A 26,782-nucleotide genomic window follows, 5' to 3' on the forward strand; every position below is an offset into this window, starting at 1 on the left:
CCGGTTTTCAAGCAGTCAACCGCACTAATATGTAAGAGAAAGCCTCAGAATGGTGTATAAGCTTAGATCTCTCTCAGATAAGAGCTACTGATTATAAAATAGTTTCTGGTTTGCGTAAATGAACCTCCGCCGCCACTGCCCACCAAACCGGTCGCCCCTTTTATATATCTGCTATCTTTATCGTCCACATTGTGCATGTCTTCGATATTAGCATATGCTTCAGTATTCATAGATATAATTGAAATTCATCCCCAGTACCAAGACCTTAGAAGGTCTCGTCCAACAGACAGTCGTAAGGCGGTTACCACGTTCGCTCTAATTTAATCGCCGGCTCTGGGAGGAAGCGATCGTCGATTTTGTGATTCTCGCGCAAGACAATGCCCCCATCTTCGTCTGATTCAAATACAGCAAACTCTCCATTCTTGATTGTGCCAATAACTGCACTGGTGATCAAGGGCAGAAAGTAGGTATCCTCCATATGACCTCCCAAGTCGAAAGAACCAGCGTCTGAATCGCTATCAGAACACCTGTTCAAATCTTCAAGCCATTGAAGTTCGTCATCAATGATATCATCTGGGACATGAAATTTGATGTTGTAGCCGTTGTCCCGCATTCGGTTCTCAATAACTTCATAAAGATGCTCCTTGAAGGAAGTTGGAATGTCGAGTTCCATGTAACTACAGCCACAATCCGCCATATCACGTCTGTCAACGAAGCTATCAACAATGTTGACTTTTTTGAGCTGATACTTGGTACGAGCCTCGGTGAAAGTTTCAGATAAAAATGCCTGTGCATCCACATATTTGATTGTTTGTTGTCGAAGCGGATTGCCATCCGAACCTCGTGGAGTTCATACTGCCCGTATTCATAGAACTTGGCTAGAATATCTCTCTCTGACGGGGAAGGGAAAAGGCTCGCCATCTGATGGGCTATGGAGGGTGACAGAGGCTGCATCATCAACTGTAGCTTCAACAGCACTAGCTTTTATTATATAGCCGGCGGTCCACCCCCTTTTTTGTGAACTAGGCAGAAGAGGCTGCCGTGGTACTTGGAGCCTGGTCACAAAAAAGAAGTGCGCTGTTACATCAGGTCGGTCGAGAATGGTCATCCCTGGCACTGAGACCTGGAAGTAGCACATGTCAGGTATCGAATATCGGTAAGAGAGTCCATGGACTTACCTTAGAATAGGACTTGAAGTACTCAGAACACGACCATGTGATGTGTAGTAGAACTATACGGTATATGTAGGAACTGGTTCAGACATACATTCTCATGCTATCTTGAGGAAATCCATATCCTCCAAGCTGCGCACGCTCCAGAGATTCCCCAATAATTGAGATGGGAAGTCTGCTTTATAGATGTAGGTAGATGGGCCATTTAACTGCTTTATAGATGTAGGTAGATGGGCCATTTAATGTATTGTTGACCCAACTTGACACTGAAGCACTAGTCTAAGGCTCACCTAAGTTTTGGAGAGTACTCTTGTATTAGTGTGGTCCAAAGGAATTATAAGATAAGGTAGACTCACGCCCTTGAAAAGTACATCGAGGCCCAGGTGATTGCTTGAGTCCCTTCTCTGAAGATACAGCGATGTAATACTTTCGCTTGCAATATATAAATCCACTTTAAATCGAGATTTTGAAAATCAAAGCACTAAGTGATCCTTAAGCTGCTATATTGAATAGGGGCTGTGTGGTTTAGAAGAGTTGACTTCAAGATGGAATTTAGCATCTAATTTATACCCGTACCTGAGATGTTTGCTTCGTGCAGTTTTATGTTTTACCTTTGCTTGTTCTTGATCCTTCATTTGCTAGGCGCTGAGACAATTTCATGTTGACCTTTTAACCGTCCAACCCCAGCTGCCTATCCCTCAAGGACCAAAAGTCTATACCTGGGCAAACTCAAGATAAACAATCGCCGGACAAGCAAACGCAAAGCTAGGGAGAAAGATCCTAAACTCATGTTTTCGCAATTGCTATCTTCATTACTCATTCTCTTTACTCCCCGAACCCGATGTCTCATTCATACGCTTTCTATGACGGACCTCATTGTAAGCTATAGGATCACAATCAAGCCTCGGGCCAAGAAGTGTGGGCTTAGACTCGAATGATCCAAGTCCATAATACTAAGCATACAATTTTCCAGTATCTCTTGAGCCCAAGGATCGGGTAATTCAACCACGAGACCTGTCGTTAGTTCTTGTAGTCTAAGTACTAACAAAAAGCAGATTGCTAAAGTGCAATGGACATTCTTGAGCTTTGTTCTTTTATATTCTGATGGATGACTATACAGTCATATTTGTCTCAAATACAAAACAAGAGTTTACTCTATGTGGAGGCACTTGCAGCCTTCTTCTTCTCCAGAACCTTTTCCAGAGCCTCAACCCGCTTATCAATCTTCTGGAAGGACCAGCCTTGGAATGCAGGTGGGTAGAACAAAGGACGAAGGTCAAATCTGTGGTCGTCGGGCGAGTAATTTTCCCTGGGTAAAAGTCAACATCTTCAACACAACACAAGATTCAAGAGGCCCGCTTACACATGAACAGCTGGGGTTGCCACAGCTTGTTTGTGACTACATTTGTTAGTAAAAAGCCATTTGTACAAAGGAGTGTTACTTACCGGTTGATATAATGGAAGTGATAGAAACGCTTCACCTTGGTGGCGATTTCTCGTGGAGTCAGTTTGCCCTCTCCACCCCATTCTTCGACAAGTCGTAGGAACATGCCGTAGGGCCCTAACTTGCTCTCTTTACGTAGTCGCTGCAACAAGGCGTCAGTTTCATCGCAATATTGGCTTTCATCCGTAGCTGGTTCACTTACTCCAAAACGAGCTAGTTCGTCATAGGTCATGCCCATATCAACTGCGGACATTAATGAGTGAACTTTCGATAGGAGATGATCACTTACCTTCGTCTGACTGAACATAATTTTCAGTGATAGGCTCTAGCTCAGCCGTGGCTATGTTGGTGTTAGTCGTCTCATGGCTAAACCAGGGTGATAGATATCGTACGTGTAGCATGAATGAACTCTTCCAAAATCGGCATGTCGAAGTTCTTGGCTGCCCATGAAATAAAACTCTTGAGATCCCTTTTGCTAATAGCACCTATAGGGTTGAGATCGGCGGAAGAACAACTGCGTCGTCTATTAGCATGATTCGCATCAGTGGTACGCGGGAGAAGCACTTACTCGTACTTGGTGAGGTCTGGAAGATATCGTTAGTAAAACATCGTGGTACGCTTTTCAAGGTACACTCACATCCTCGGAGACATTCATCAACATTGCTGGATCCTAGAACAAGCAAGCTTCCTCCTCCTGGTCGCTGACGAACTGTTGGTAGCATCTGAGCGTAGTAATAGGCGATGACCATGCGGCTGCGTGCCTGGATATTCTGAAGGGCCACTGCGAGAGTTAGTATATCACGTAAAAGGGGTTTAGCATACATTGTGTGGAATAAAAGAACGTACAGTTTTCAGTCGCTGATCCACCATGAACCTTGAATTTAGGCTCGAATCCCGTGCCTTGAGTGAGCAAGTTCTTAGTAGCGTGGAAGGTATCGTCAATGTTCATGTCAGTGTGGTAACTACCGATACGCTCGGCAAGGTCCTTGGCACGCTGTCGAGTCTCCTTACTGCTCTGCTTCTCCATACCCATGTACACCGTGTGGAAGATCTGGTTGCAGAACTCCTCGGGGGTTTCGGGGAGCTTATCCGAGAACACAGCAATTCTCTTGACGTCTTCGATGACCTCCTCGTTACCAGCCTTGATGGCCTCAACGACGAGTCTGCACATGCTGAATACAATGGTAGCGGTTGCGCAGGAGTCGATACCTCCTGAGAGGGGGACCAAATAACCAGATGCCCTGCTTCTTCGGACTGCTCAATAGTTAGTATTTTCAGTTCTTTCGAGGCCAAGCTCTGACCGCCAGGGAGACAATGGCAGACTTACGGTAATCCCAAAGCCAACACGCTGGGCCAAGAGCCTATATGTCATCAAGTCAGTCGAATTACCCCACCGGAGTTCTGTCTGACGGATGGACGTACAATTTCTTCCTCGGGGACATGATAACGGGCTGGTTGAGGAGCTGTAGGGGCACGAAGGAGGTCAAGGTCCTCATGGCCCAGGCTGAAATCAACCTCGATTCTCTCATACACAGGTGCTTGCACAGCCTGAAAGTTGCGAGATGGTGCGAATCTATAAGCGCGGACTTCCTCGAGATCAACGGTCGCGGTAACAACTTCGACATCGTCCAAGTTGAACTGGGAGCCTTGAGCCACGATCGAGCCATTGACCATGATGAGAGATGCACCATCATAGAGAAGCCTGTCTCCATCAGAGCCTAGAGAATCGTCAGATCACGCAAGATTGAGGCGATGGTTGGAGAAGAATACCAGACTGATTTGCATAAAGGTACACACCACCACTCTTGCGAGTCGCTTCAGAAATGAGAGCAATACGCTCATCAAGCTTTCTTAGTGTGTGATGAGAGCCGGAGGAGTTGGTGAAGATTTCCACGCCGTTCAGAGCCCTGTTGAAAGTCAGTCATAAGCCAGAGGTTTAATAGCACAGTCTTTTTCCACCAGCATCATTTGAGTCATTGGATGATCAAAACATACATGTTAATGTGAGGGGCCTGGGGGGTAAAGAGCTCCTCGCATGTCTCGGCGGCGACAGTTGTATCATTGAGGGACAGAACAACATCACCAATGGGAACTTGTCGAACGCCCTGGTGTTTCTGAAGAGCAGGAGGAAGATTGAACTTCTCAACATATCTCGGCCTGTTCCAAGGGGTGAAGAATCGGTTCTCCCTGAAGTTTCTATACAACCATGTCAGCCAGACAATCTAGCCTAGGAATGGACAGCAAAACGTACCCATCGTTGGCAAGATAGATTTTGGGGCGAAGGCAGAGCAGTTTTCCATCCAAGATAATAGCACGGCAGTTGTATCGACAGCCTCTGTGCATGAGAGGAAGACCAACGTCGATGAGAATGCCATGGAGTTCGGTGTCAGTCAAGATTGCGAGGAGTGACTCCAAGGAATGCTCGTAAACATCAGCCTCAAGGAAATGGTCAAGACTATTCAATTTATTAGTAACGCCTCGGTATAAAGTATCAAACTGGGCCAGAATCTGACATACCAACCATAGCCTGTAATCTCGAGCTCAGGACCCGTTCTAAGCGTAGCTCCAGCTTCCTTGGCGAGAATGATACTCTTTCGAATTCTCTTCAAGTTACCCTCCCAATCCAACACCCACTGATTGAGAGAACACGTCGCCAAAGTGATCAGGTCCGCCATCTTGAACTGAAGATGTCCAAGGAATTGCTTTCGAGGGAAGTGAAGGTTGATGACTAGTATGAAGAGATCGAGGTGGGCCTTCAGTTTATGTATTCGCGCGGGGTAGAAGCTTGCGATAGCGGCATAACTTACTTTGTTTTACGTGCAACAAGCTTCCGTCAGTCTTTTTCCCCGAGTCAGTTTTATAAATTATATTTTGTGCACCGATAGATATCTATGGCCTTTCTTAAAGTCTCTTCGGTCCAAATACTCTATTCCTTAGATAGGCCTTACGATCCAAATATCTCATCATGACTCCCATTGCCCCCACCAGATCTAGACTTATGAGCTCAAGATACCGGTTCATCTCCGATCGCCTGAATCATAATGACTTGAAGGTTGCACAAGACATTTAGATCCGCAGACAAGTTTGGCCCTGTCTGCAGCCTTTTTATGAGTATATGAGTTGTCAAATTAACTTCTACAATAATTGAAGTGAGTACTCTGTATCAGACATTGTTGTTATCATAAAATCCCGTTTCTATTCCCGTCCCTCAACCGTTTTATCATCTAAATAATGTTACACATGAGATTATATGGTACATAATTACACTTGACTCTCCGTCACTCTCACCTACTATATCCCCCCTTGGCAAGCGCATCCTCAAACATGGACTTGCAAGGAACCTTGCTACCCAATTTGGCACACAGGAGGAACGCACCGCTGAGCTTTCGGTGCAGACTGTATGTCTCTTCTGGTGGAGGTGCCAGTCGCTCGTGGAGCATGACAGGGATGAGAGCCTTGACACGCTCCGTGATCGTCTGGTCTTTGAAATCATAGATATCAGGTGCGTTGGCAAGGAAAGGCTCCGCAAGTGTAAGAACAGACTTTGTGTGTGCTTCAACCATGATGCGACTCTCATGGCCTGTCAGGTAGCCCAAGCTCTCTGACAACTCCTTGACAGCGGCCTTGTCGGATCGAGAGGCTGCAGCGAGAAGCTGCACATATTGTGTGACAAACGCATCAGGATATTCGCGAGATGCGCCAAAGTCGAGCAGCTCGAGCTTGTTGACATCCGCGTTGTAGAGAAAGTTTGTCCAATTTGGATCTGTCTGCATAAAACGAAACTCTGTGATCTCACGGAGACAGAGACGAAGAATCTGTGTGCCGATCCAGTCGCGTTGCTCTTGGGTGAAAGAGGTGATGCGAGTCACGCCAATACCATCCATGAAGTCCATGGTGAGTACTTGCTTACCCGATGCCTCGGGATAAACATTTGGCACCATAAAAACATCCTTCTCGCTTGAACCGAGAAGCTCTCTGTAGCGTTGAGCGCACTGAAGCTCTCGCTCATAGTCACATTCCCAACCGAGCTCCAATCGTGCATTGTCGATGGTTTTGTTGAGGTACAAACCCTTAGGGAGTAGCTTGGTAGCTGTGAGGAGAATGCTCAGGTTGTCGAGGTCCGAGTTGATCGAGTCAGCGACACCAGGGAATTGGATCTTGACAGCGACTCGCTTGCCGTTCTTTAATGTGGCCTTGTGAACCTGACCGATAGAAGCAGCGGCGATGGGCTTCTCCTCAAAATCGCTAAAGAGCTCTCTCCACTCAGGACCGAGGTTTGCTACCAATACACGATCACGCTGCCAGGCAGGCATGTAATCAGCGCGATCCTGAACACGCTGGAGCACCTGTTGAATGGGCGCAGGCAGCATCTTGGTGTCCTGGAAACTCATCATCTGGCCAAGCTTCAAAGCAGCACCACGCATGCGCGAGAGCTTTGCTACCAGACGTTCCATGTTCTTCTCGCTCAGGAGGACAGATCCCTCGCCACCACCGCCAAAGGCTCGACTGAAGCCTTCGGTCATGGCGCCTCCCAACATACCTGCTGCAAGACCACTATAGTTCCAGATTCGGCTGATACGAGACGAGGGGACCTTGGATTCTCGTAAAGCATAGGGCGTCTCTGATGGCGTTGCTGAGGAAACAGCAATCTCTCTGGCGGCTTGAATGACATCCTCGTCGATCTCTTTGTCGGCTGTAGGGGCTAACGGAGTGGCCTTTTCTGGCTCAGGTACGGAGGTTGCTTCCACCGGTTTCTGCTCAATGGGCTTCTCCTCCAACTGTTCCTTCTGCACAAACTTCTCAACCAAGGGCTCTTTCTCGGCTGGCTCTACAGGCTCTACAGGCTTTACGGGCTCCACTGGCTTGGACACTGGCTCTTGAGGTTTTACGGTCTCCTCTTCAAAGCTCTCTTCGAGGGGTGGTGGGCGCGGAGGCCAGTCTCGCATGGGATGTGGCTTCACAGGACCCCCAACTCCGGGGCGTGCAGGAGGTGCTCCGGGCCGACCTTGCTTTCGTAGAGAGTCGAGGACTTTGGAACCTCTCGCGGTATGGAAGATATTGACATCGATTCCAGGCGGTAGATCAAGGTCATCCTCTTTCGCCGGTTCCGATGTAACCTGTTGCTGTAGGCTCGGCCTGAAACTGGGTGTCGGGCTATTGAAGGGTGCTCTTTCGGTTCTCGTCACTTCAGGCGGAGCATTTTGTTTCGGAGTCTCGACTATAGGTTTCGTCTCTCGTGCTGCCGTTGCAGCTTGCTCGTATATGACCCCATCGCTTGCCGCCGTAGCATTCTGTGCTTTCTCCCCCGCCGGTGAGCTCCTTTGAGCATTTCGCTTCCTCAATGCCGCGGCAACGCTCGAAGTTCGACTGTAGGTATCGATTTGACGACCTCGGAGCGCGACATGCTTAGCGGCGACACCTCGAGAGGCATTGAGCACTGCCGCAAGGTCGATGGCGAAGTCGACGAACCTCATCAGGCTTAGGCGGCCTACTTGGGCCAGAAGTACATTGAATGGAGGTGATTGATATTGTCTGGCTTGCTGGCGTTGGCTGCCAGCTCGGTTTGGTGGGTTGGTAGTTCCAAGGTCCAACGAAAAAAGTCTATGATCTAATCGATGGGTCATGCAACTAACGGGTTCCTTGTAAATGGCCTTTTCTGAGAGCTGTAGGAACCAGACACATAATTAAGCCATTAAAAATAATTGTCTGAATTTCAATTCTATTTGCTTTAACCTATAAATAATCCAGGATGGTTGCGCTTCTTTATTGAGCCGCTGGAGGTATCGTGAAAAGTATGTAGCGCCAACACAACGCCATGCTATTAAAAAGTTCGACGAGGATAGTGACTGGTCATGTGAAAACAACCTGATGGAACATTGGAGTAATCTTCAGTCCATGAATGCACTTTGGGAGACATGGAAGATGTGGGAAGCAAGAGAAGCCCCGAATCTTATCACCACGGTCTCATTTCAACCGTTACTTCTTTCCAGATATTGAGCCAGGCCTCTTCACTGATCTCAAAAGTGATCCTCTGGGAGTCATGGGCTTGGAATTTCCAAATGAGCTCCCACTTGATCCACGTCCAGGGGTGCCAACCTTACTCCAAAGCCTTTGCGCTGCAGGTGTAAGTCCACCATTGACCCGAGGACTACTAGGAAACTTTGGAACCGGCGTCTTGTCAACTCTCCCTGTAAGTCCATTCCTTGAAGATTCCTTCTTCGACTGGGATATCCTCTCCACCATGCGTTCGTGTAGACTTTCTCTGTCGCGTTGCTCTTGCAAGCGGAAGGGGCTTGGAGCTGCATCTCCCGGGCCTAGGTTGATAATAGGAGCAGGAAGGATTGGCTCATCATCATCATCGTCATCCTCGTCGTCCACAAAAGCATACCCATTAACTCTTGGTGTCTCGCCTCCGCTAACAATGCTAGAGTCTCGATCATCTTTCCGAGGCTTGCCGGCAATGGCGTCTCGCACCGCTGACATGGTTGGAGATGGCGGTCTTGGTGTAATGCGCGGTTGTGGCATTCTCGTGTTCTCGTAGACTATCGACTTCGGTGCCATCCTTGAGGATTCTTCGGCCTTCTGAGAAACGGTGAGGACACCATCGTCTAACCCGTCAGGTCTGAACATCAAACTGTTTCGAGGGTTGGCATTCCAGGAATCCGGGCGAGCCGGACGGTCATCTTTGTCCTTGATGGCCAGCAAGTCTTTCTTGAATCCGTCATCGATGAGGCTTCGGGTTTGGCTCAGTCGATCCTCAACCTCTTTCTGTTTGATCATTTGCTTTGATGGTAATTTGTTACCGCGCCAAAGCCAGGCATATTTGTCTGCCTTTTTCTGATTCTGTTTGTCGACAAGCTTGTAAAAGCTTTCATTATCCTCACTTGTGTAAGTATCTTGAAATTTTGTCAGGCTCATGTTGGCTCCTAGCCGTGGCTGCGGATCCGGAACATTCGAGGTAACTGAAGCTGGCGTATCACCGCCATACGTTGAAGGTGTGCGATCACCAGCAGTGAAGGAATTCGGTTGTGCCGAGAGAGGTGCATTTCGGCGTCCCGGTGTCATAACATGCTGAAGTCTTCGGCCCGCACTTGAGATCCAGGCAGCATCCTTTGACTCCAGTGCATCCAGATACTCTTGCTGTATCTCAGTTTGAAGGAGTCCTGGGAAGAAGTCCCGGGCGATGATTTGGGATAATGCTTCCGTGTAAGTGTCTTCGTCAAGTACCTTCTTGGGTCGTTTTATCTTTTTGGCTTGAGGAGGCGGGGGCATCAAGTCCGTATCTGTCCGCTTGCGTACCAGCGCATTTGAGGTTCCTGACCCTGATGAGTCCATGATGGGCCAATCCTGGGCGCAAGGCGCGCACCAGCCGCGGAAAGTTCACTATCAGTGATGGATCGTGTTTTCTAGTTGCGATATGTCGCTAGGTACGGTTCAGATATTCAGAGTCGAGTCTTTTGGATATGAGTTTGGTTTGTTTCTGTTGGCTGTGACAACTTTGTCTGAGGTTCCAACAATGAAGCAGTGGGGCCGAGATCTTGATATGCAACTAACCGATCTCCGATTCGGCCAAGGCAGTCCAGGTACTCAAGGTAAGGTAACTTTGAAGTTTGAACAACCTGAAGCCACAGATTAACTTCTTGAGTACCTTAGTAAGTCAGCGGCATTACTCTGAGTAGGCTTTATGAGTACCACAATAGCTTGGTGATTGAAAGTAGGAAAACTTGCGCTTGGGCTGTATAAACGTAGCTCAATAAAGAGACGATCTATTCCTTTTCGCATCTGAGGCTAGGCTCCAATGCAGCAAATACACACAAGACACACAAGACACACAAATCGGTGTCGGTGGCGATTGATAAAGATTCCCCAACTTTAGGCGCGTGGCCACGCTAGGCATTGCTGACTTGCGCCCAGCTGCGATCGCTTACAGGGGCATTCTAACCTATCACAAAGGTTGAAAGCCCTGAAGCCTTGCCCGTTAAGCTCGCCCCGCCAGGCGTTCTAGGTTCGTCTTCATGACGCCGCCAGCGGGGAGAAACTCCACCGAAAAGCCGCCCTCCATCAACGTCCATCCAAAACTTCTTTCCCCTTCCTCACATTGTGGAACCAAGCCGCTTTGGCAGATTGTCTCGTTTCTTTAGCATTCCACAAGCTTATTTCTGAATCCTTCCTTTCACAATCCACTTCTTCTCTCTTTGCGACTGACTTGAGCGGTTGTAGCTGCGCTCGGCGCAAACCAACGACAGAACCCCTCCCCCTCCCCCTCCCCCTCCTCCCTCTTCGATATCCTTCTGTGCAGCCAACTTCTTCGCCGAACAAACGCTCACTTCGCAAAATGGCTGTCGAACTCAAGAACAAGGGCAACAAGGCCTTCCAAGCGGGTGATTATCCCAGTGCTGTAGACTTTTACAGCCAGGCCATTAAGTTGAACGACAAGGAGCCTACATTCTTCACCAACCGAGCCCAGGTGCGTCAATATATCACACGACCTCAACCCCCAGAACCTTTCCTGACTTGGTACTCTAGGCATATATCAAGACCGAGGCCTACGGTTACGCCATTGCCGACGCTACAAAGGCCATCGAGCTCAACCCCAAACTTGTCAAGGTTCGCCACAAGACTACCAACGACCCGGAGGAAGAGGCTTTGAAATGTTGACCGTGCTAGGCGTACTACCGACGAGGACTGGCCAAGACTGCGATCCTCCGACCCAAGGAAGCCATTGACGACTTCAAGACATGTGTGTCCCTCGATCCCAGTAACAAAGATGCCAGGCTCAAGCTGGAGGAGTGCAAAAAGATCGTCCGTCAGCTAGCCTTCTTTGCGGCAATCGAGGTCGGCGATGAGCCTTCAGCGGCCGAGGGTCTTGATCTGGACTCCATGGTGGTCGAGCCAGGATACGATGGTGTGCGATTAGGCGATGAGATGACACAAGAGTTCATCGACGATATGATTGAACGTTTCAAGACGGGCAAGAAGATCCACCGAAAATACGTTTACCAAATCATCATCGCGGTCAAGAAGCTTGTATACGACGAGCCCACCATGGTCGAGGTCGAGATCCCCAGCGACGTGAAGCTCACTGTCTGTGGTGACACTCACGGTAAGAACACTTGTCGTCTGATGTTTACCAAGCTAATTCGCCACTTCAGGTCAATACTTTGATCTTATGGAGTTGTTCCGCCGCAACGGAACCCCCGACGAGAAGCACTGGTATCTTTTCAACGGTGATTTCGTGGACCGAGGTTCTTGGTCAACTGAGATCGCTCTGCTCCTCTATGCTTACAAGTGGCTGCGTCCTAACCAGTTCTTCTTGAATCGCGGTAACCACGAAACGGATGACATGAACCGTGTGTACGGTTTCGAGGGCGAGTGCAAAGCCAAGTATAACGAGCGGTAAGTCCTGCGAGCCATTCACATATCCATGTGACGGTACTGATTGAGTATGAAGGGTGTTCAAGCTGTTCTCTGAGAGCTTCTCTGCTCTTGCTCTGGCCACTCTCATTGGCAAGAAGTACCTTGTCCTTCACGGAGGTCTTTTCTCTGATGACAGCGTCACTCTTGACGATATTCGAAAACTCAACCGACACAACCAGCGACAACCGGGTCAGGCTGGTTTGATGATGGAGATGCTGTGGACCGACCCCCAGGAAGAGAACGGCCGAGGTCCCAGCAAGCGTGGTGTCGGTATGCAGTTCGGTCCCGACATCACCAAGAAGTTCTGTGAGAAGAACGGTCTTGAAGCTGTTATTCGAAGTCACGAGGTTCGCATGGACGGTTATGAGGTGCAGCATGATGGCCGCTGTATTACCGGTAAGTTATTCTGGTATCTTTGCTGAACTTTTGCTGACCTTCCCTCAGTCTTCTCTGCCCCTCGATACTGTGACTCAACAGAAAACAGGGGTGCCTACATCAACATTGGCCCCGACTACAAACTCCAGTACGAGCAATTTGATGCTGTGCCTCATCCCGACATCAAGCCAATGGTGAGTGGCTCTCGATGCCCAATCTCGTAACCCCCAATACTGATCAACTGCCAGGCATATGCGCAAAGCTCTCTCATGTCTTCCCTGATGTAGAAAAAACGGAGAGCCTTTAGAAAGCGAAACAGGCGGCGATTTCACAATGTATTCAGGTCCCGGGCGTCTGGAAACGGTGCATATGCAGGGTAGGCCGATGGGCGATGTACATGCATACATTTATACCCCCATCTTCGGATAGATGAGATGATAAAATGAGGTTCCAGTTGAATGATGATAAATATGACAAAATGCCACTCTTCAAGCATTCCATACTCGATCTTGTCCGTCCGCTCCAACCATGGCGCCTAGCCAGTCTGAGCATTGTCGTAGTTGTAGGCTCACTTGCTCGCCATCATCCGTTGTGCCCTGCCATGCTGTGATTGCCGTTGCAAAGGAGCCAAGGTCTGGTCTTGGAATACGGACCCATGCATGGTCGTTGTCGATTTTCAGAATATCCATCGAAATTGCGGTTCCTACCATTCCCAGACATCGACGGAGGGCAGTTGTACAGTAGCTTTTCAGCGAAAGATTGTCAAGTGTGACAGTTGATGAGCCGCTGAGGCTGACAAGCTGCAGGTGTACATATGAGAATGGTGGCTCCTTGATTGTGCACGTGAGAAGATTATGAGACTTTTCGAGGTCTTTCTGTTGAAATATTGATTTTTGACTGCCTTGGCTTGAATTTTGCGTCATTTTGAATAGAAGCAACAAGATGGTTTGTTAATGGTCCAGCTGATCTATCTTGAATGAAAGATTGAAGTTTGAGTGGATATTGCAGTTCTTGCATATGCCGCTTAAATGCATAATGGCTCTTCATCCGCCGCCTTTGTCGCGAACTTGTTCAACCTTTCAACAACCACTCTTCACGCCCCAGACCGATCGCCGAAACAAAATACCATCGACGGTGTCTCCCACGAAACACGAACCATGTCGTCTTCCAACTACGTCTCTACCGGCCAAGCGCGCTACCTACGAGCATGCATGGTCTGCTCTGTTGTCATGACCTACGCAGTACGTCCTCTCCGTCGCGAAGACCAGCACGAGCCCGAGACTAACATGTTGCGATCCTAGCGCTTCCGCGACGAAGGCTGCCCGAACTGCGAAGAGTTTCTGCATCTCCAGCACTCTCAAGACCAGATTGAGAGCTGCACCTCCCAAGTCTTCGAAGGAGTTATCACCCTCGCGAACCCGGCCAAATCATGGATCGCAAAGTACCAGCGCCTTGACAACTATGTCCCTGGCATGTACGCCATCAAAGTGTCAGGTCAACTCCCCGACGAAATTCGATCGACGTTGGAAGACGAGTATAGAATACAGTACATTCCGTAAGTCGAACTTGGACACGGGTAGCATGGACTGAACTGACTTGGTTTATAGACGTGACGGCACAGAGGCGGAGAACGATGCTTAGGGTGCCAAGTTTTGACTGGCTTGGAATAATTTCTTCTACTGGTTCTGGCGAAACTGGCGTTGGAGGGACTGGCATGGCAGTAAATATGATGAAAATCGCGTGTGATTATTTAAAAGCGGCCGTTGTGGTATCGATGGTAGATTAAAGCAAAAACGCCCCATCCAATTCTTGTGCTGAACATAATTTTACCCATGCCATTTGCTATAATTCTTGTAACCCAGTCCAAGCTGTAAGACAATCCCTAATATTCTCAGATGTTTCTCTGCTTCTTACCAGAGCCCATACCAAAGCTAAATCCAGCAGACTCTCTTGATCGTTTCTTCTCCATCTCCTCCTTCATTATACGTTCAGCCTCACTCATTTTCTTTGGCTGTTCAATCTTGGCTGGTTTCTTCGATCCTGAAGCGAGGGCGTTCTTCTTGGCCTGGGCGAAAACGTTCTTGGTCTGGGGCTTTCCGCCAAGCTTCATTGAAAGACCTCCAAATCCACCGGGCTTTGCTGGTGCTACTTCCGGCTCTTTCCCTTTGTCCGTAGTTGTGTCTGCTGTCTTCGAAGATTCTGCTTCAGGGGCTGTCATGTCAGGCGCGGGGCTTTCTGATGACTTCGTTTCAGAAGCAGCTGGCTTCGCTCCAAATGAGAGCTTGATCTTCTCGCCTTCTTGTCGCTTTAGCTCTCGAGCTTCATTGTCCTCTTCTTTCTCCTCTTCCCGACTGCCGGCGGTGGCTTGTGCTCGCTTAATCTGCTCCCGAATCATTCGTTGTTCTATCTCCTCGTTGCCTTGATCCTGGGCCTCTTTGCGCCTTAATGCTTCCTGTCGTCTTAGGGCTTCTGGAGATCGGTCTATCCACGCTATGTGAATACCCTTATCGTTTTCTTCAACGCGGCAGATTCCCTCGCGACCAAGATGTTTTGCGAATTCCGTTAAGCTGGCAAAAGAGGTGGCATTCATATGTATGTGTTCTTTGTTTCGTATGTACTCCTGATAAAATTGGTTGATATGGACCTGTTTTTCACCGTGACCGGTCCTGAGAAGCTGGAGAAAGTCTGACTGAAACTGCTGCGTGTAGGATTTTATGTATTTCTTGGGGTCTTCGCCGACAAGCAACATTTGTCGAACGTGAGATTCGGACATCTACCATGATAGTGAGTAATTTTCTCGCTTCATGACTCAGGGGGCCACAAACTGTGTGCTGACGGAAGCCATTCGCGTCTCTGCATTGCTTTTCTGTGAAATAGTTAGTATTTGTTATGAGACTCAGATGTGAGATGAAGAGGAGTTGAAACCACAATGATGAGACAGCGCAGCGTTTACTTACCGCAAACTTGACAGTACCATCTTAAACGCTGAAGGCCCTTGGCCTTCATGCGGTTTGCGACGTATTTCGTTGAACCGACCTCGGCCTTTGGCATGTTGGCGATGATGTTTGAAGAAGGAAGATTCGCATGTAAAGAGCTAGTGGACGGAGAGGATGTTAAGAGTGTGGAGCCGCCTAGAAATAGTGGGGCCTTCTGTGCAGACCTGGAGATACCTAAGGTAGGGAGCAAGAAAGTATCAGACCTTAATAAAAGGTGTCAAAATATGTTAAGCAAAAGGTATCCTACTATAAACCTATATCAATATTATATGAAACTTATACTATGTTACTTAAGTCTTTTTATTATTTAGGATCGAGGTCCTCAGTTTTCGATCCTCCTCTAATCGGATTATTAAAGCAAGCTTACTTGCACAGCGCACTATGCTTACCAAAGGTATCCATAAAACCATCCATGATATCAATACCTTCGCTCGCTGAGAGGTATTTTTAGTACATTAGGAGATTCGAGAAACTGAAGGCCTCAGCCCTGAGTGACAAAATGAATCACAACAGCTTGCGATGACTTCGAATGACTTCCTTACCTTTGGGAACCGTTGAATCGCGACACGAGCTGATTGGTTGGCTGTGAATTATTCAGCCGAATCGCCCCACTATCATCTTCTATGCTTGGCGACTGCTCAACTCCAAAACTGCAATCTTCACGATCGATCATTCACATAGCACGAATCTGACCCTGCCACCAGCATCTGCTTTAATCTACAAGCGCGCGTCCACATATAACTAAGCCTTGCTTGAAATATCTACTCTTCGAGTTCGCCTACGATGTCGGAACGCAAAGTACTACAGAAATACTATCCTCCCGACTTTGATCCGAGCGCTCTTCAGCGTCGCCGTGGTCCCAAGAACGCTGGACCTCGCATTCAGCAGGTTCGCATCATGTGTCCAGTATGAATTGACCCATCAAACTCCTGTAAGATTGTAACCAAAGCTAACACCCATCTCTAGTTTACTATGCGATGCACGCGATGTGGCGCTTTCTCGAATCGCGGTTTGAAGAAGAACGCTCGCAAGGAGACCCCACCGGACGAAAAGTACCTAGGAATACAGATCGTTAAGCTCAGTTTTCGATGCTCATCCTGCAGCTCAGAAATCATCATCAAGACCGACCCGAAGAACCAAGACTACGTTGTAGTCAGTGGAGCGGTGAGGAACAATGAGCCGTGGAGGAATCGCGCGGCTGAGGAAGAAAACGTCGAACAGCGTCTGGACAGGTTGGAAAGAGAAGAGGCAGAAGCCGCAGGCGAGGAAGAGTTGGACAAGATGGAAGAGCTGGAAGCCAAGAACCAGGATGCTCAACGAGAGATGGCCGCCGCTGATGCCTTGGATGAAATCCGCCACAGAAACGCTCGCATCAACCGATCCGAGAAAGAAGGTGTGGATTTCGTAGATACTATCGTACGAACAGAGGACGAAGAGAGAAAACAACAGGAAAAGGAGGACGAAGAAGCTGCCAAGGCGGCATTCGCTGCGGCACGAGCCCAGGTGGAGAGTTCTGCAAAGATTGCTGAGCCAGAAGATGCTCCTGTCGAGCCGCAAGCCTCAGCACCTACCTTCAAGAGGGCGGTTAAAAAGAAGAAGGATCATGCAGCTGCTCTGGGACTGAAAAAGAAATCGTCATAAGGGAATGGGAATGGTCAAGAGAGACTAGATTATTACTTGTATAATGATGGTGTATTTTGGCGCAAGCATGGAGTTTCAATATATTCAGTTCACCATCAATGGGAGAATTTTGATGACATAATTCGTTCATATATCATTTCGCTAATCGCAGCAAATAGCTATAGAGCTATATCCTTTTCCTCCACCAACATTTGTGTGTCCCTGTTCCTGCTATGTTACAGTGCTACTCTCGCAGCTCATAAACCCTCGACCATAAACGCCATGCGTATCGTGTTTGCTCGTAAAGAAAAGAACTTTGAAAATAGGCCATGCCGTCATATAAAAATGAACCTTTTTAGGCACCAGTACGCCGTAGATAATGTGTTCCATGAGAGAAGTGTGATAATGAGATGAAGCCTGGCTTAGAAGGGGCTGGGGTTGCTTCGCCACCATTGACGTCGCGATTGATGTCACGCCCCAACAGCCAAGGCAGAACGACAAAAAAATGAGAAGTAGAACTCATGGTGAGAGTGAAGTTCTAGAATTGTCGTATTCTCGTCATGATTTATGAGTAGTTGGGGCTTGTGTGGCCGTTTGTCATGCCAGACGAACGGGCGCGCTGAGCCGTAGCGTTGGTTGGGGGTGGGCTAGCACCGGAAGCCTCCATCTGACGCTTTGTGTGGTCGTGCATGAAGCGGGAATAGCTTGAGAGGTTTGTAGGAGGAGGGGGAGACATGGACATGGAGACGGAGCCGTAGTCTGATCGAGCAGGCATGATGGGGGTGTTTTGTGGTATTTGTGTAAGTGGTTTGTTTGAGATGAGGTTTGAGTTATGAATTATCGACTGAAGCAAGTGAGTCGAATTGAGAAACTGAATAGGCTAGTGGTAAACGCCGGCTTGAAAGGGGAGAGAATTTATAAATGAGGCTGGAGAGTAGCTGAAGTTGTTTGTGATTGTTGTTGTTGTGTTGATTGATGATGAGAAGTAAAATCGAGGGGGGGAATGTCAGGGTCTTATTATACCACAAACTCTACAGCCTGAGCTCGAATGCACATCAGCAGTGCCGAGAAGGAGAGGAGCGGAGCGGGCTGGGTACCTGCAAGCCCAAGCCCAAGCCCAAAAGTCCAAGCCCACCAGACCTGAAGCCTCCACCCCCAGGTCCCTTGAAAATGCAGTCACAGTGGATTCGTCTTGTGTAATGGGGTGTGGCACCCGATGTTAGCGCGTGTAAGTGGGTGTGTGGTGGTGAGTGGCACCGTAGCCCATCATCATCATGGATGGACCCTTCTTTTTCCTCTGTGTCCGTCTCTCACACACACACACACTTCACAGTCCGGATGTCATACCCGTCACTAGGAAAGCCAAAAGACTTGAGACCTCTGGTGAGGTTGCGAAAACAACAGAGGTCAGCTTATACAAGAGCGGTAAATATTGGTGAATTATCATAAGCTATCACAAATTTGCCCGAGTATTCTAGCATCTGGGCCAAGGTCTCGAGTACTCCTTACATCTCCCAACCGTGATACCATCAATAAGAACAATTCAAACTCAATAACATCTCCTCTCCTCTTCTCTTCTCCTCTCCTCTCCTCTCCTCTCAAAGCGGGAAATGTCCCTAGAGCACAACAGAAAAGAGGGGCTCAACAGTCCGCTCAGGCCAATGTAATGCCATCATGAGCGACTGATCGTCAGAGATAGATGTCCTCTAGCGCATGTCAATGGCGTAGCTTGACGACTCCCTACTGGAGGCTCGCTGTAAGCTTCGGAGAGATCGTCGGTTTATCCCTGCACCCTGACGAAGTCTTTTGTGATTCGCTAAAGTCCGGAGCTCAGGGTCCTGTCCCCATCGCCACTTTTTTCCATTCAGAGCTTCCGAGAGGTGAGGCTACGTGCAGGAATGAGATAATTTACAGTACGACCGTTACTGTATTCCACTCCGCTCTTTGTTGATCAGCAAAATCCCTGCACCATTGCAAAGAGCTTAACTCACATCAATCGCGAGTCGCATGGGGCACAGCGCAGATACAGAAAGACCCTGCTGATCCGGTCCCGGTACTGAAGTCATCTCGTGCATCATTGCTCGACTATGGTGGTGGGCGATTGGAAGTCATGTCTCGAAGCTCAAGCCAAAAGACGGGGCAATGATGCATGCGGAGGCATCATGGCCTGAGAAATATGTGTTCTTACGACAAATAACACCTCTTACGAAGAAGAGACAACGCGAAATGGAAGCCTATGCCATTGAGGAAACAGACTTTACCGCAAACTGCGCCCGCCTGTTACCCAAAAGTCCGCTGAATGATTGTTCAGCTCCGAGACCATGAATGATGAGACCACGCCAGGGACCACGAGCTTCTTAGAGCGGGTCACGCGGCTGTTTGAAAGCAGCAAGCAACGGTTCGCCCAGGCCCTGGACTCTTTTGCCAAGACAAGGACCCTTAAGAGCCAGATTGCAGGGATCATCACTACAGCTCTCGGGCTGGCATTCTTCCGACTCTGGTGCCGCTCTCTAGTTGACTTAGTCCCAAGGATCAGAGCGGGATTACTCCAAATTGACAAAAGCCTCAAGCAAAGTGCCTGAGATCTCGAGGTCGACAAGCACTGGCGTATATCGAGAGCCACAAGTTTCAGATATCATTGGGCCTCATGGCAGAAGATAATCTTTGAGGCTCAAACATTGTAGCATCAACGTGGGGAGAGCTCGATATGCTCTCGGGAAGCGCACATCACTGGATCCATTTTGAGTGAGGGAATTTAGACGGGAGGGGGAAATCGGCCCCAACACTATGGGAAATCTGCGACAATCCCATGGTCCAAAACCCAATTTCCCTCTTGGCGGCTGATTTCCCCATACCTGGTTGATCACGCACCGAAAAGCTTAGAAAGGCCTTGCTCTGTTGATGACCAGCAGATGCTACTCTACGCAAGAACAAAGTTTTTGCAGCGAGGCTATTCCCACTTTCCCCGATCTTATCTCGGTGCACATCATACCGAATGTTGTAAGTTATGATTGCACATGAAAGACCCTGAATTCTCAAGAGGTTACAGAACACGCCCCGGTATGAATCATCTGTTGACGTCGGCAGTCAACAGGAGTGCAACCCCTTGTGCATCACTGCATTCTAGCACTCTCCTTTTCCCACCACGGAAACGGTCTAAGTCGTGTAGAAACGGAGAGAAATCTGCTATTACGTCGGATTGTCACCACAGTATCAAGTCATCATGGCGAGCATTTCAAAACTGTGTGCTGCGCCGCTCAACCAGTAGGCAAAGGGGAAATTGTAGTCGAGAGTCAAGTGGGCCAATGACGGCATGCATGGACGTCTACGTGCGCCAATGAGGTCACTCAGCCGCCACGCTAAAGAGTCGCTTGCTGATGTCACCTCTTACAGGGATTATCTTCATCTTCCTCCGCAACAGGAAAGGGAAAAGTAGGAAAACGGAGGCCCTGAGAGGAAGATGCAGGATGCTACCGTACACCGTCATATCTCGCCTCAGCACCGTTTCGCCTCTGTTATACGCTGCACGTCCCGGGAGCAAACAGCGTCATGAGCAGACCACGGCGGCGGGCTGCAGAGATTATCCTTAACCCACGAGGCTAGAGATATCACCGACATTGCATGACATCTGCGTCATTGGCCAACCAGGGACGGCCAAACGAAAAGGCTGCGTTCAAGTCTCGGACGTCAATCTTTTCTGTTGGTTCCTTGTCTTGCCTGAAGCTACCTTCAGCTTGTCACAGACGTCAAAACTCTCTTAGAGCCTCACTTTATGCCCCACAAGCTTGTGCTGCCAGACAGCTTCTTGGCTTTGGTTTTGGACCAAACAGAAGCCTATGATCTCGAGGTCCGGACGGCACTCTCCAAATCTCAGCCTTTTTGACCCCTTACAGCAGAGTCGATACTCAAAAGGGCATCTCCTAATGCTGTCGCCTCTGATCAGCCGGCGTGACACGTGATGACGACATTGCTTTTCCAACTCTGTTTGTCGATACGAAAATCATCCATGCCACCTACGAAAGAACCTCTGTCACCTAGAGAGTTTCCTTCGCCGTTCTAAACCCTGGCCCATCGATGTTTTCCTAGCTTGAATAACAGAATGGGTCCCCTAGCCCTCGTCTAGAGCCCGCACCGCATCCTTGCTTTTTGATGTTTGTTTTGACGTCGTCTGAGAAGATGACATAAGGTTCTACGTGATGCAAGATGGGTCCGCTTCAAGCTGGTGACCTGAGATGGCCCCTGATGAAACAGTCTGGAATACTACCAATTGCACGTTTCGATGTTAGCCCGCTAGCCTGAGCAACTCCTCGAGCTATCAATTGCAACTGAGTGGACTGTGCGCATAGCAGTGGCCACAAAAGTCGCGAATGGAAGTCATTCACATGAGTTGTAACTTGTTGGTCACCAAAGTTGGGAATTCTCTCGAAATCCTCTACCAATCCCTCCCACCTCCTCGATATGGAGTAATCAACAGCAATCTCAACAAGCAATAATTCGATATCCCTTCTCCTGTCAATTCTCACGTCGGTGAGTTGCTTACGATCCCTGGTCCAAGCGACGGTGGAGTGGTTGCCTTGCGGCGAAGTTTTGCATCATATTACAGCGCCTCTCAGGGTATGACGTTTGAGCCGTACCACCACCCCTGGGGTTTTTTTCTTCCCGACAAAGCTTCAGTGTTCCCTGTCGACCAGTTCATGACGGCAGAAGGACAAGGGATATGTCACCGTGGTCTCGACTCGGTTCGCTTTTACGACGTGATCTCAGCTGGCATTACGTTGAGGGTTACCCATGCTAGCCATGCAACCTGAGATGGCTCACATCGAACAGAGTCAGCAACCCATCGTCACCACACACGGCCGTTGTACAAGATCTCGATAACATTATCTCCATTCGGATATTTGTTTTCGGGCCGCTTTACTAGGTTGGTGACGCTGTAGGGTATGACAAGTCAGTGTGTAGCATCGAGGTCAAGTACCTAACGGCTGTTGTCATAGGGGGTATCATAACGAAAACCATCTGGATGAACAGCTAGAGCGAACTTCTCGGCACCTCCATTTTACCCACAGTGACTGGCAATGCCAGATCAGCATATCGTAAACAGTTCATCGTCAGCGTCAGGCCAAGAAACGATATGACGACAATTGAAATTGACGAGTGAGGAGATCACGATCATGACGTGCAATTTTGTTCGGTGATCTTATCAAGGCTGATAGCTTCATGAAGAAGTACTTCTCCTCTTGGCTCGATCTAGAATCCATTACATTATAACATGTTTTGTATCTTTAACTGGATATTCGCTGAGCTTTCACGAGAGTTGTTCAAGTTTGCTGGCCTGGAGGATATTAAAGCCACGATACGAGAAGAGCCATGCAATTTTTATCATAGCTATATGACTGAACCAAAGACTGTATGTTAAAAGCATGTGTTGCATGTATCCAACACGGTGATGTTGTTGATAAGTGATATTTTGAGTTGATACCAAGAAGATGGTGCAAACTCGGCTCGCCTAACCTAGAGCAACGATGATGTAGATGTTGGCATTTGGGATTCAGAAACTGGGTTACTAGTAATACAGTGATTCCCAGAGTTATGATATACACTTCCCTATTGGATAAACTTAGCCTGGACGATATGATTCCCATCATTGTATCACGAATTGTTGTATTGCTATTATTCGTCTGTTAGTTTAAAGTTGTTGGTATGAGGTGGGCCACGAGCCAAGTTTCCCTGTTCAGCGGCCAGGGTCCTTGGCTTTGGCCTTCATTGGTTGTGCACCAGCTGTCAACCGATTCGAACTTAGCGTGCAGGGTCTAGCATTAGATCTCATTGATGAAGAACTCTCAATTCTCTGTACTTGGTAAGGTACTGCTTGTGTTCTGAACACTCTATGCCAATTACTCTCACTTGAACTGATAGCTCACTTGAACTGATAGAGACTTTGTCAACTGTGTGATTATCAGACCAGACTTAAAGCGACACATGCAAATTATCTGATTGTCATGATAATTAAAATTCAATATTATCGGTGTCTTAATAGAACCCGTTGCCGAGTTATCTAATCCACTGACAAAGCCAAAGCCACATCGCATTTCAAGTCTCCGAACCCCCCGGCGGCAGAGAGGAGGACCAGCGTTAAGCGATACTATTGGTCAGTTATCTCTAATTATGGGGCCATGGACCATTCCGCAACATCTGCCGCGCGCGTGGCGGCATTTGATCTTTCTAATCTAAACAGGGGGTAGAAATGCAATGCCCTTTGAAACTTTATTGCTTCTCCACGGGGCTTGTGGGCACGGTAACTGGTAATTTATTGGTTTCTAATCGGCTGAGAAAGCAAGGGATGGACGGTAGATGAATTTGAATTGCATTGTGTATATAGGTAGAGAGTTACGGCCTGTTCTGAATCAAGCATCTTCACTCACATTACGACTACTACGCTCAAGCAGGATTACAATTACCTCTCATACTATCTTAACAACAAATTCTCTACGATAAGTACTCAACTACTACCACAATGGCAGACGTCAAGACCATCGTGGTCCTCGGTGCTGGCCCTGCCGCACTTCCCGTGATCCGTCAAACAATGGTCAACCAAGTCATGAAGCGCAAAGATCTCAAGATGGTCGTCGTTTCACCCAATACTCACTTCCACTGGCCTGTCGCCATGCCTCGTGTCGTTGTCCCCGGCCAAATCTCAGACGACAAGGTTATCATCCCACTGGAACCTACCTTCAGCACTTATCCTACCGACAAGTTTGAGTGGATTCAGGGCAAAGCTATTTCTCTTGATACTACTTCCAACCTCGTCAGTGTTGAGCTTAACAGCAGTGCTACTGTTCGTGAAGTCAACTACCACACTCTGATTATTGCTACTGGCTCGAGAACGAGGGATGGCCTGATCTGGAAGGATATCGGATCTACTGAGGCTACCAAGGCCAAGTTACACGAGATCCAAGATCAGATCAGCAAGGCCAAGACTATTGTTGTTTCTGGTGGTGGTCTCACCGGCTCCGAGACTGCCGGTGAACTCGGCTTCGAGTACTCTCAGCACGGGACCAAGGAGGTCATCTTCATCTACTCTGACGATCTCCCTCTTGCACCACCCGCGACGGATGGGGTTCGCAAGCAGGCTCTCAAGGAGCTCAAGAAGCTCAAGGTCAAGACAATGCCCAAGACAACTGTCATCAGCGCAACACCTTCCGGATCAGATACCATCCTCGAGGTGCGCTCTGCCGACGGAACGACCAAGAAGATCACCGCAAATGCTTATCTCCCTGCTACTGGCATTATCCCCAATACCGAGTTTGTTCCCAAGAACCTTCTCGACAGCAACGGCTACGTCAAGCAGACCACCCATCTCAAAGCCGAGGGTCAGAAGAACATCTTCGTCATCGGAGACGCTGGCAACCTTGAAAACTCACAGCTCGGCATGGCAGACAAGCAGGCACAGCACCTTTTCAAGAATCTTCCCGCTCATCTCGATGGCGGCGAAATTCCTGAGTACACCCCTGCCGCTAAGCCAATGTTTGCCGTGACACTTGGCCGAAGCCGAGCTACTGGCCAGATGGGTACCATGAAGCTGTTTAGCATCATGATCTGGTGGGCCAAAGGACGATATCTGGGTACTGATTATGCTGATGGTTGGGCGGCTGGTAAGAGGACTATGATGACGGTTTTTGAGAAGTAGGGTTGCTACTTGAGACACTGAGATATCCTGGTGTTTGTTTAGCGTTGAGATTCCCCTGTGTTTTTGTCATTCCATAAATTGTATAATTAATTAATAATCACTGAAAAGAAATGTAGCTCATATATGGATTGCCAGTGATGAAGCCTTCATTCAGTCAAGAATCGCTGAGCCTCAAAGCGTCATCTTTCGAGCTCATATTATTCATAGAGCAAGGTATGACAGGCCTGTAGTACTCAAATATACTTCGTTTTCAGCTCCCGGAATAGTATAAGCTGTTCAGCAATGTATAACAGAATAAATCATGTTCAGTGAGTGGTTATGTACAGACAGGGGACCAATGCAACCATCTTCGGCTTAAATTGGCCCGTTGCACAATTCGTCAGCAGCAATAACATCTGAACCTCACTTACTACTTCATCTTCTCATTTGACAGAACGATCCGTCATACCTACAGACACGGCTCTAGTTCCAACCAATTGAACTACACGCTCATTTTGCTTTGTCTTGGCGTTCGCTTCGATCGCCTCTCATTAATCAAAATGTCGTTCTTATTGAATATGATCTATGGCAAATTCACCACAATACCGCCGCAAGAGGAAGATTGCACAGGCAAAGTAGTCATCATCACTGGCGGAAACGGCGGTATTTAAATTCTCACACCACTAATTCCTTAGCAACTGACCATTTCCAAGGTATTGCTCTCGAGGCAGCGCGACACTTTACCCAATTCAACGCTGCCAGAGTAATCCTGGCATGCCGCAGTCTTGAGAAAGGTGAACACGCAAAGAAAGACATCGAAGAGACTACTGGGAAACACAACGTCGTCGAGGTCTGGCACCTAGATCTCGCATCGCATGATAGTATTCGCGAGTTTGCAGACCGTGTCAATAAGTTAGACCGGTTAGATGTCTTGATCAACAATGCAGGTCTTCTTGTCTTTAAGCGTGAACTTCTCGAGGGTCATGAGTCCATGCTGAGCATCAATGTCATCTCCACGGCTCTACTTACACTTCTTGTCCTCCCCGCTTTAAGACAGACGTCGACGAGGTTTAACATTGTCCCACATGTTGTGATTGTGTCCTCGGACGCTGCATTTGAGGTGAGTCTTCCCTGAACGACCACGAACCTATGCTGACGATACTAGGGTTGGCTTCCTGTACAAGAGTCAAATATCATCAAAGCTCTTGATGAGCAGTCAAGTGTCCTTGAACACTACAACAAGACAAAACTCGTTCAACTCATATTCATGACCCAGCTCGCCAAAGCTATCGAATCATCTGGGAAAGGCTATATCATCGTCAACGGCGTGCATCCTGGTTTCTGCAGCACACCACTTTTCGATAACACGCCCTGGCCATTCAATCTTATATTTAAAGGCCTCCTTGCACTTTTTGGACGAACTCCGGAGGTGGGATCCCGCGCCTTGCTGGCTGGAGCGTTTGCAGATGAAAGTTTGAACGGAAAGTTCATGTCTAATGGTGCTTTTCATGAACTGCCCAAGATTATGCAGGGAGATGAAGGAGAGAAGATGTGTAGCAAGATCTGGGAGGAGTTGGGTGGGATTTTGGAGGGAATAGAGCCCGGAGTAACAAAGAAAATCTAGTATCAGAATTAGCCGCCAGCTGGAGGGACTCTGGGTAGCTCAATATGTGGTATATGAACTACGGATTTCAACCACGATGAAGTGTAATCGTTCCATCAATGTGCAATTCACCTTTCAGCGACTGTTAGGCTTTCAGGCCGCGGTATTTAGAGGTAAGGTAGTCAGAAGTAATAATGTAAGATGAACGACTTATTAATACTGGAATTTCCATTATTTTGGTAGCTTATGGCGGGCTTTGTCTATGTTGATAGATCTGGCGGTCTTATACAACGCGGAACAAATCCGCGCCACAGCGAGTCCCACCAAAGTCAACACCAAGCCCAGGCCATCGACTCCGCGACAGCTCAAGCTTTACATCCACCAAAGTCTATGCGCCGACGCTGGGAGAGTAAATCTCCGCCACTATAATATATTTTTCTTGGATTATCTTGGTATATTGAAGCCCAATTGAATAGACGGGCGTGCTTC

The 26,782-nt window shown here is 48.2% G+C and overlaps 10 protein-coding genes across 10 annotated transcripts; 5 read left to right on the forward strand and 5 right to left on the reverse strand.

Moving 5' to 3' along the window:
* Positions 1 to 301: 301 nt before the first annotated feature.
* Positions 302 to 921, reverse strand: J7337_003075 (uncharacterized protein; the record flags this gene model as incomplete). Its single annotated transcript, XM_044820795.1, has 2 exons — positions 302 to 787; positions 841 to 921. 2 exons carry the CDS (start codon positions 919 to 921, stop codon positions 302 to 304), a joined length of 567 nt encoding a protein of 188 aa, XP_044685095.1.
* Positions 922 to 2,327: 1,406 nt separating this feature from the next.
* Positions 2,328 to 5,291, reverse strand: QNS1 (glutamine-dependent NAD(+) synthetase; the record flags this gene model as incomplete). The annotated part of the gene is made up of 14 exons (XM_044820796.1): positions 2,328 to 2,481; positions 2,619 to 2,758; positions 2,819 to 2,859; positions 2,906 to 2,956; positions 3,009 to 3,130; positions 3,185 to 3,200; positions 3,254 to 3,397; positions 3,463 to 3,870; positions 3,944 to 3,977; positions 4,039 to 4,334; positions 4,387 to 4,523; positions 4,612 to 4,812; positions 4,868 to 5,071; positions 5,134 to 5,291. 14 exons carry the CDS (start codon positions 5,289 to 5,291, stop codon positions 2,328 to 2,330), a joined length of 2,106 nt encoding a protein of 701 aa, XP_044685096.1.
* Positions 5,292 to 5,900: 609 nt separating this feature from the next.
* On the reverse strand, positions 5,901 to 8,533 carry J7337_003077 (uncharacterized protein; the record flags this gene model as incomplete). The annotated part of the gene is made up of 2 exons (XM_044820797.1): positions 5,901 to 8,104; positions 8,482 to 8,533. The coding sequence occupies 2 exons, from the start codon at positions 8,531 to 8,533 to the stop codon at positions 5,901 to 5,903; spliced, it is 2,256 nt and encodes a 751-aa protein (XP_044685097.1).
* Positions 8,534 to 8,592: 59 nt separating this feature from the next.
* Positions 8,593 to 9,951, reverse strand: J7337_003078 (uncharacterized protein; the record flags this gene model as incomplete). Its single annotated transcript, XM_044820798.1, has 1 exon — positions 8,593 to 9,951. One exon carries the CDS (start codon positions 9,949 to 9,951, stop codon positions 8,593 to 8,595), a length of 1,359 nt encoding a protein of 452 aa, XP_044685098.1.
* Positions 9,952 to 10,951: 1,000 nt separating this feature from the next.
* On the forward strand, positions 10,952 to 12,695 carry J7337_003079 (uncharacterized protein; the record flags this gene model as incomplete). The annotated part of the gene is made up of 7 exons (XM_044820799.1): positions 10,952 to 11,083; positions 11,143 to 11,223; positions 11,284 to 11,719; positions 11,769 to 12,012; positions 12,068 to 12,429; positions 12,478 to 12,602; positions 12,657 to 12,695. 7 exons carry the CDS (start codon positions 10,952 to 10,954, stop codon positions 12,693 to 12,695), a joined length of 1,419 nt encoding a protein of 472 aa, XP_044685099.1.
* An 870-nt stretch (positions 12,696 to 13,565) lies between these two features.
* Positions 13,566 to 14,049, forward strand: SPT4 (transcription elongation factor spt4; the record flags this gene model as incomplete). The annotated part of the gene is made up of 3 exons (XM_044820800.1): positions 13,566 to 13,649; positions 13,710 to 13,963; positions 14,016 to 14,049. 3 exons carry the CDS (start codon positions 13,566 to 13,568, stop codon positions 14,047 to 14,049), a joined length of 372 nt encoding a protein of 123 aa, XP_044685100.1.
* Positions 14,050 to 14,299: 250 nt separating this feature from the next.
* Positions 14,300 to 15,459, reverse strand: J7337_003081 (uncharacterized protein; the record flags this gene model as incomplete). Its single annotated transcript, XM_044820801.1, has 3 exons — positions 14,300 to 15,181; positions 15,234 to 15,274; positions 15,366 to 15,459. The coding sequence occupies 3 exons, from the start codon at positions 15,457 to 15,459 to the stop codon at positions 14,300 to 14,302; spliced, it is 1,017 nt and encodes a 338-aa protein (XP_044685101.1).
* Positions 15,460 to 16,187: 728 nt separating this feature from the next.
* J7337_003082 (uncharacterized protein) lies at positions 16,188 to 17,045 on the forward strand (the record flags this gene model as incomplete). The annotated part of the gene is made up of 2 exons (XM_044820802.1): positions 16,188 to 16,310; positions 16,371 to 17,045. 2 exons carry the CDS (start codon positions 16,188 to 16,190, stop codon positions 17,043 to 17,045), a joined length of 798 nt encoding a protein of 265 aa, XP_044685102.1.
* Positions 17,046 to 23,538: 6,493 nt separating this feature from the next.
* Positions 23,539 to 24,711, forward strand: J7337_003083 (uncharacterized protein; the record flags this gene model as incomplete). Its single annotated transcript, XM_044820803.1, has 1 exon — positions 23,539 to 24,711. One exon carries the CDS (start codon positions 23,539 to 23,541, stop codon positions 24,709 to 24,711), a length of 1,173 nt encoding a protein of 390 aa, XP_044685103.1.
* Positions 24,712 to 25,250: 539 nt separating this feature from the next.
* On the forward strand, positions 25,251 to 26,314 carry J7337_003084 (uncharacterized protein; the record flags this gene model as incomplete). Its single annotated transcript, XM_044820804.1, has 3 exons — positions 25,251 to 25,353; positions 25,404 to 25,810; positions 25,856 to 26,314. 3 exons carry the CDS (start codon positions 25,251 to 25,253, stop codon positions 26,312 to 26,314), a joined length of 969 nt encoding a protein of 322 aa, XP_044685104.1.
* Positions 26,315 to 26,782: the final 468 nt, after the last annotated feature.

The sequence above is a fragment of the Fusarium musae genome, chromosome 2 (genome assembly GCF_019915245.1).
Source record: "Fusarium musae strain F31 chromosome 2, whole genome shotgun sequence".
Lineage (NCBI taxonomy): Eukaryota > Fungi > Ascomycota > Sordariomycetes > Hypocreales > Nectriaceae > Fusarium > Fusarium musae.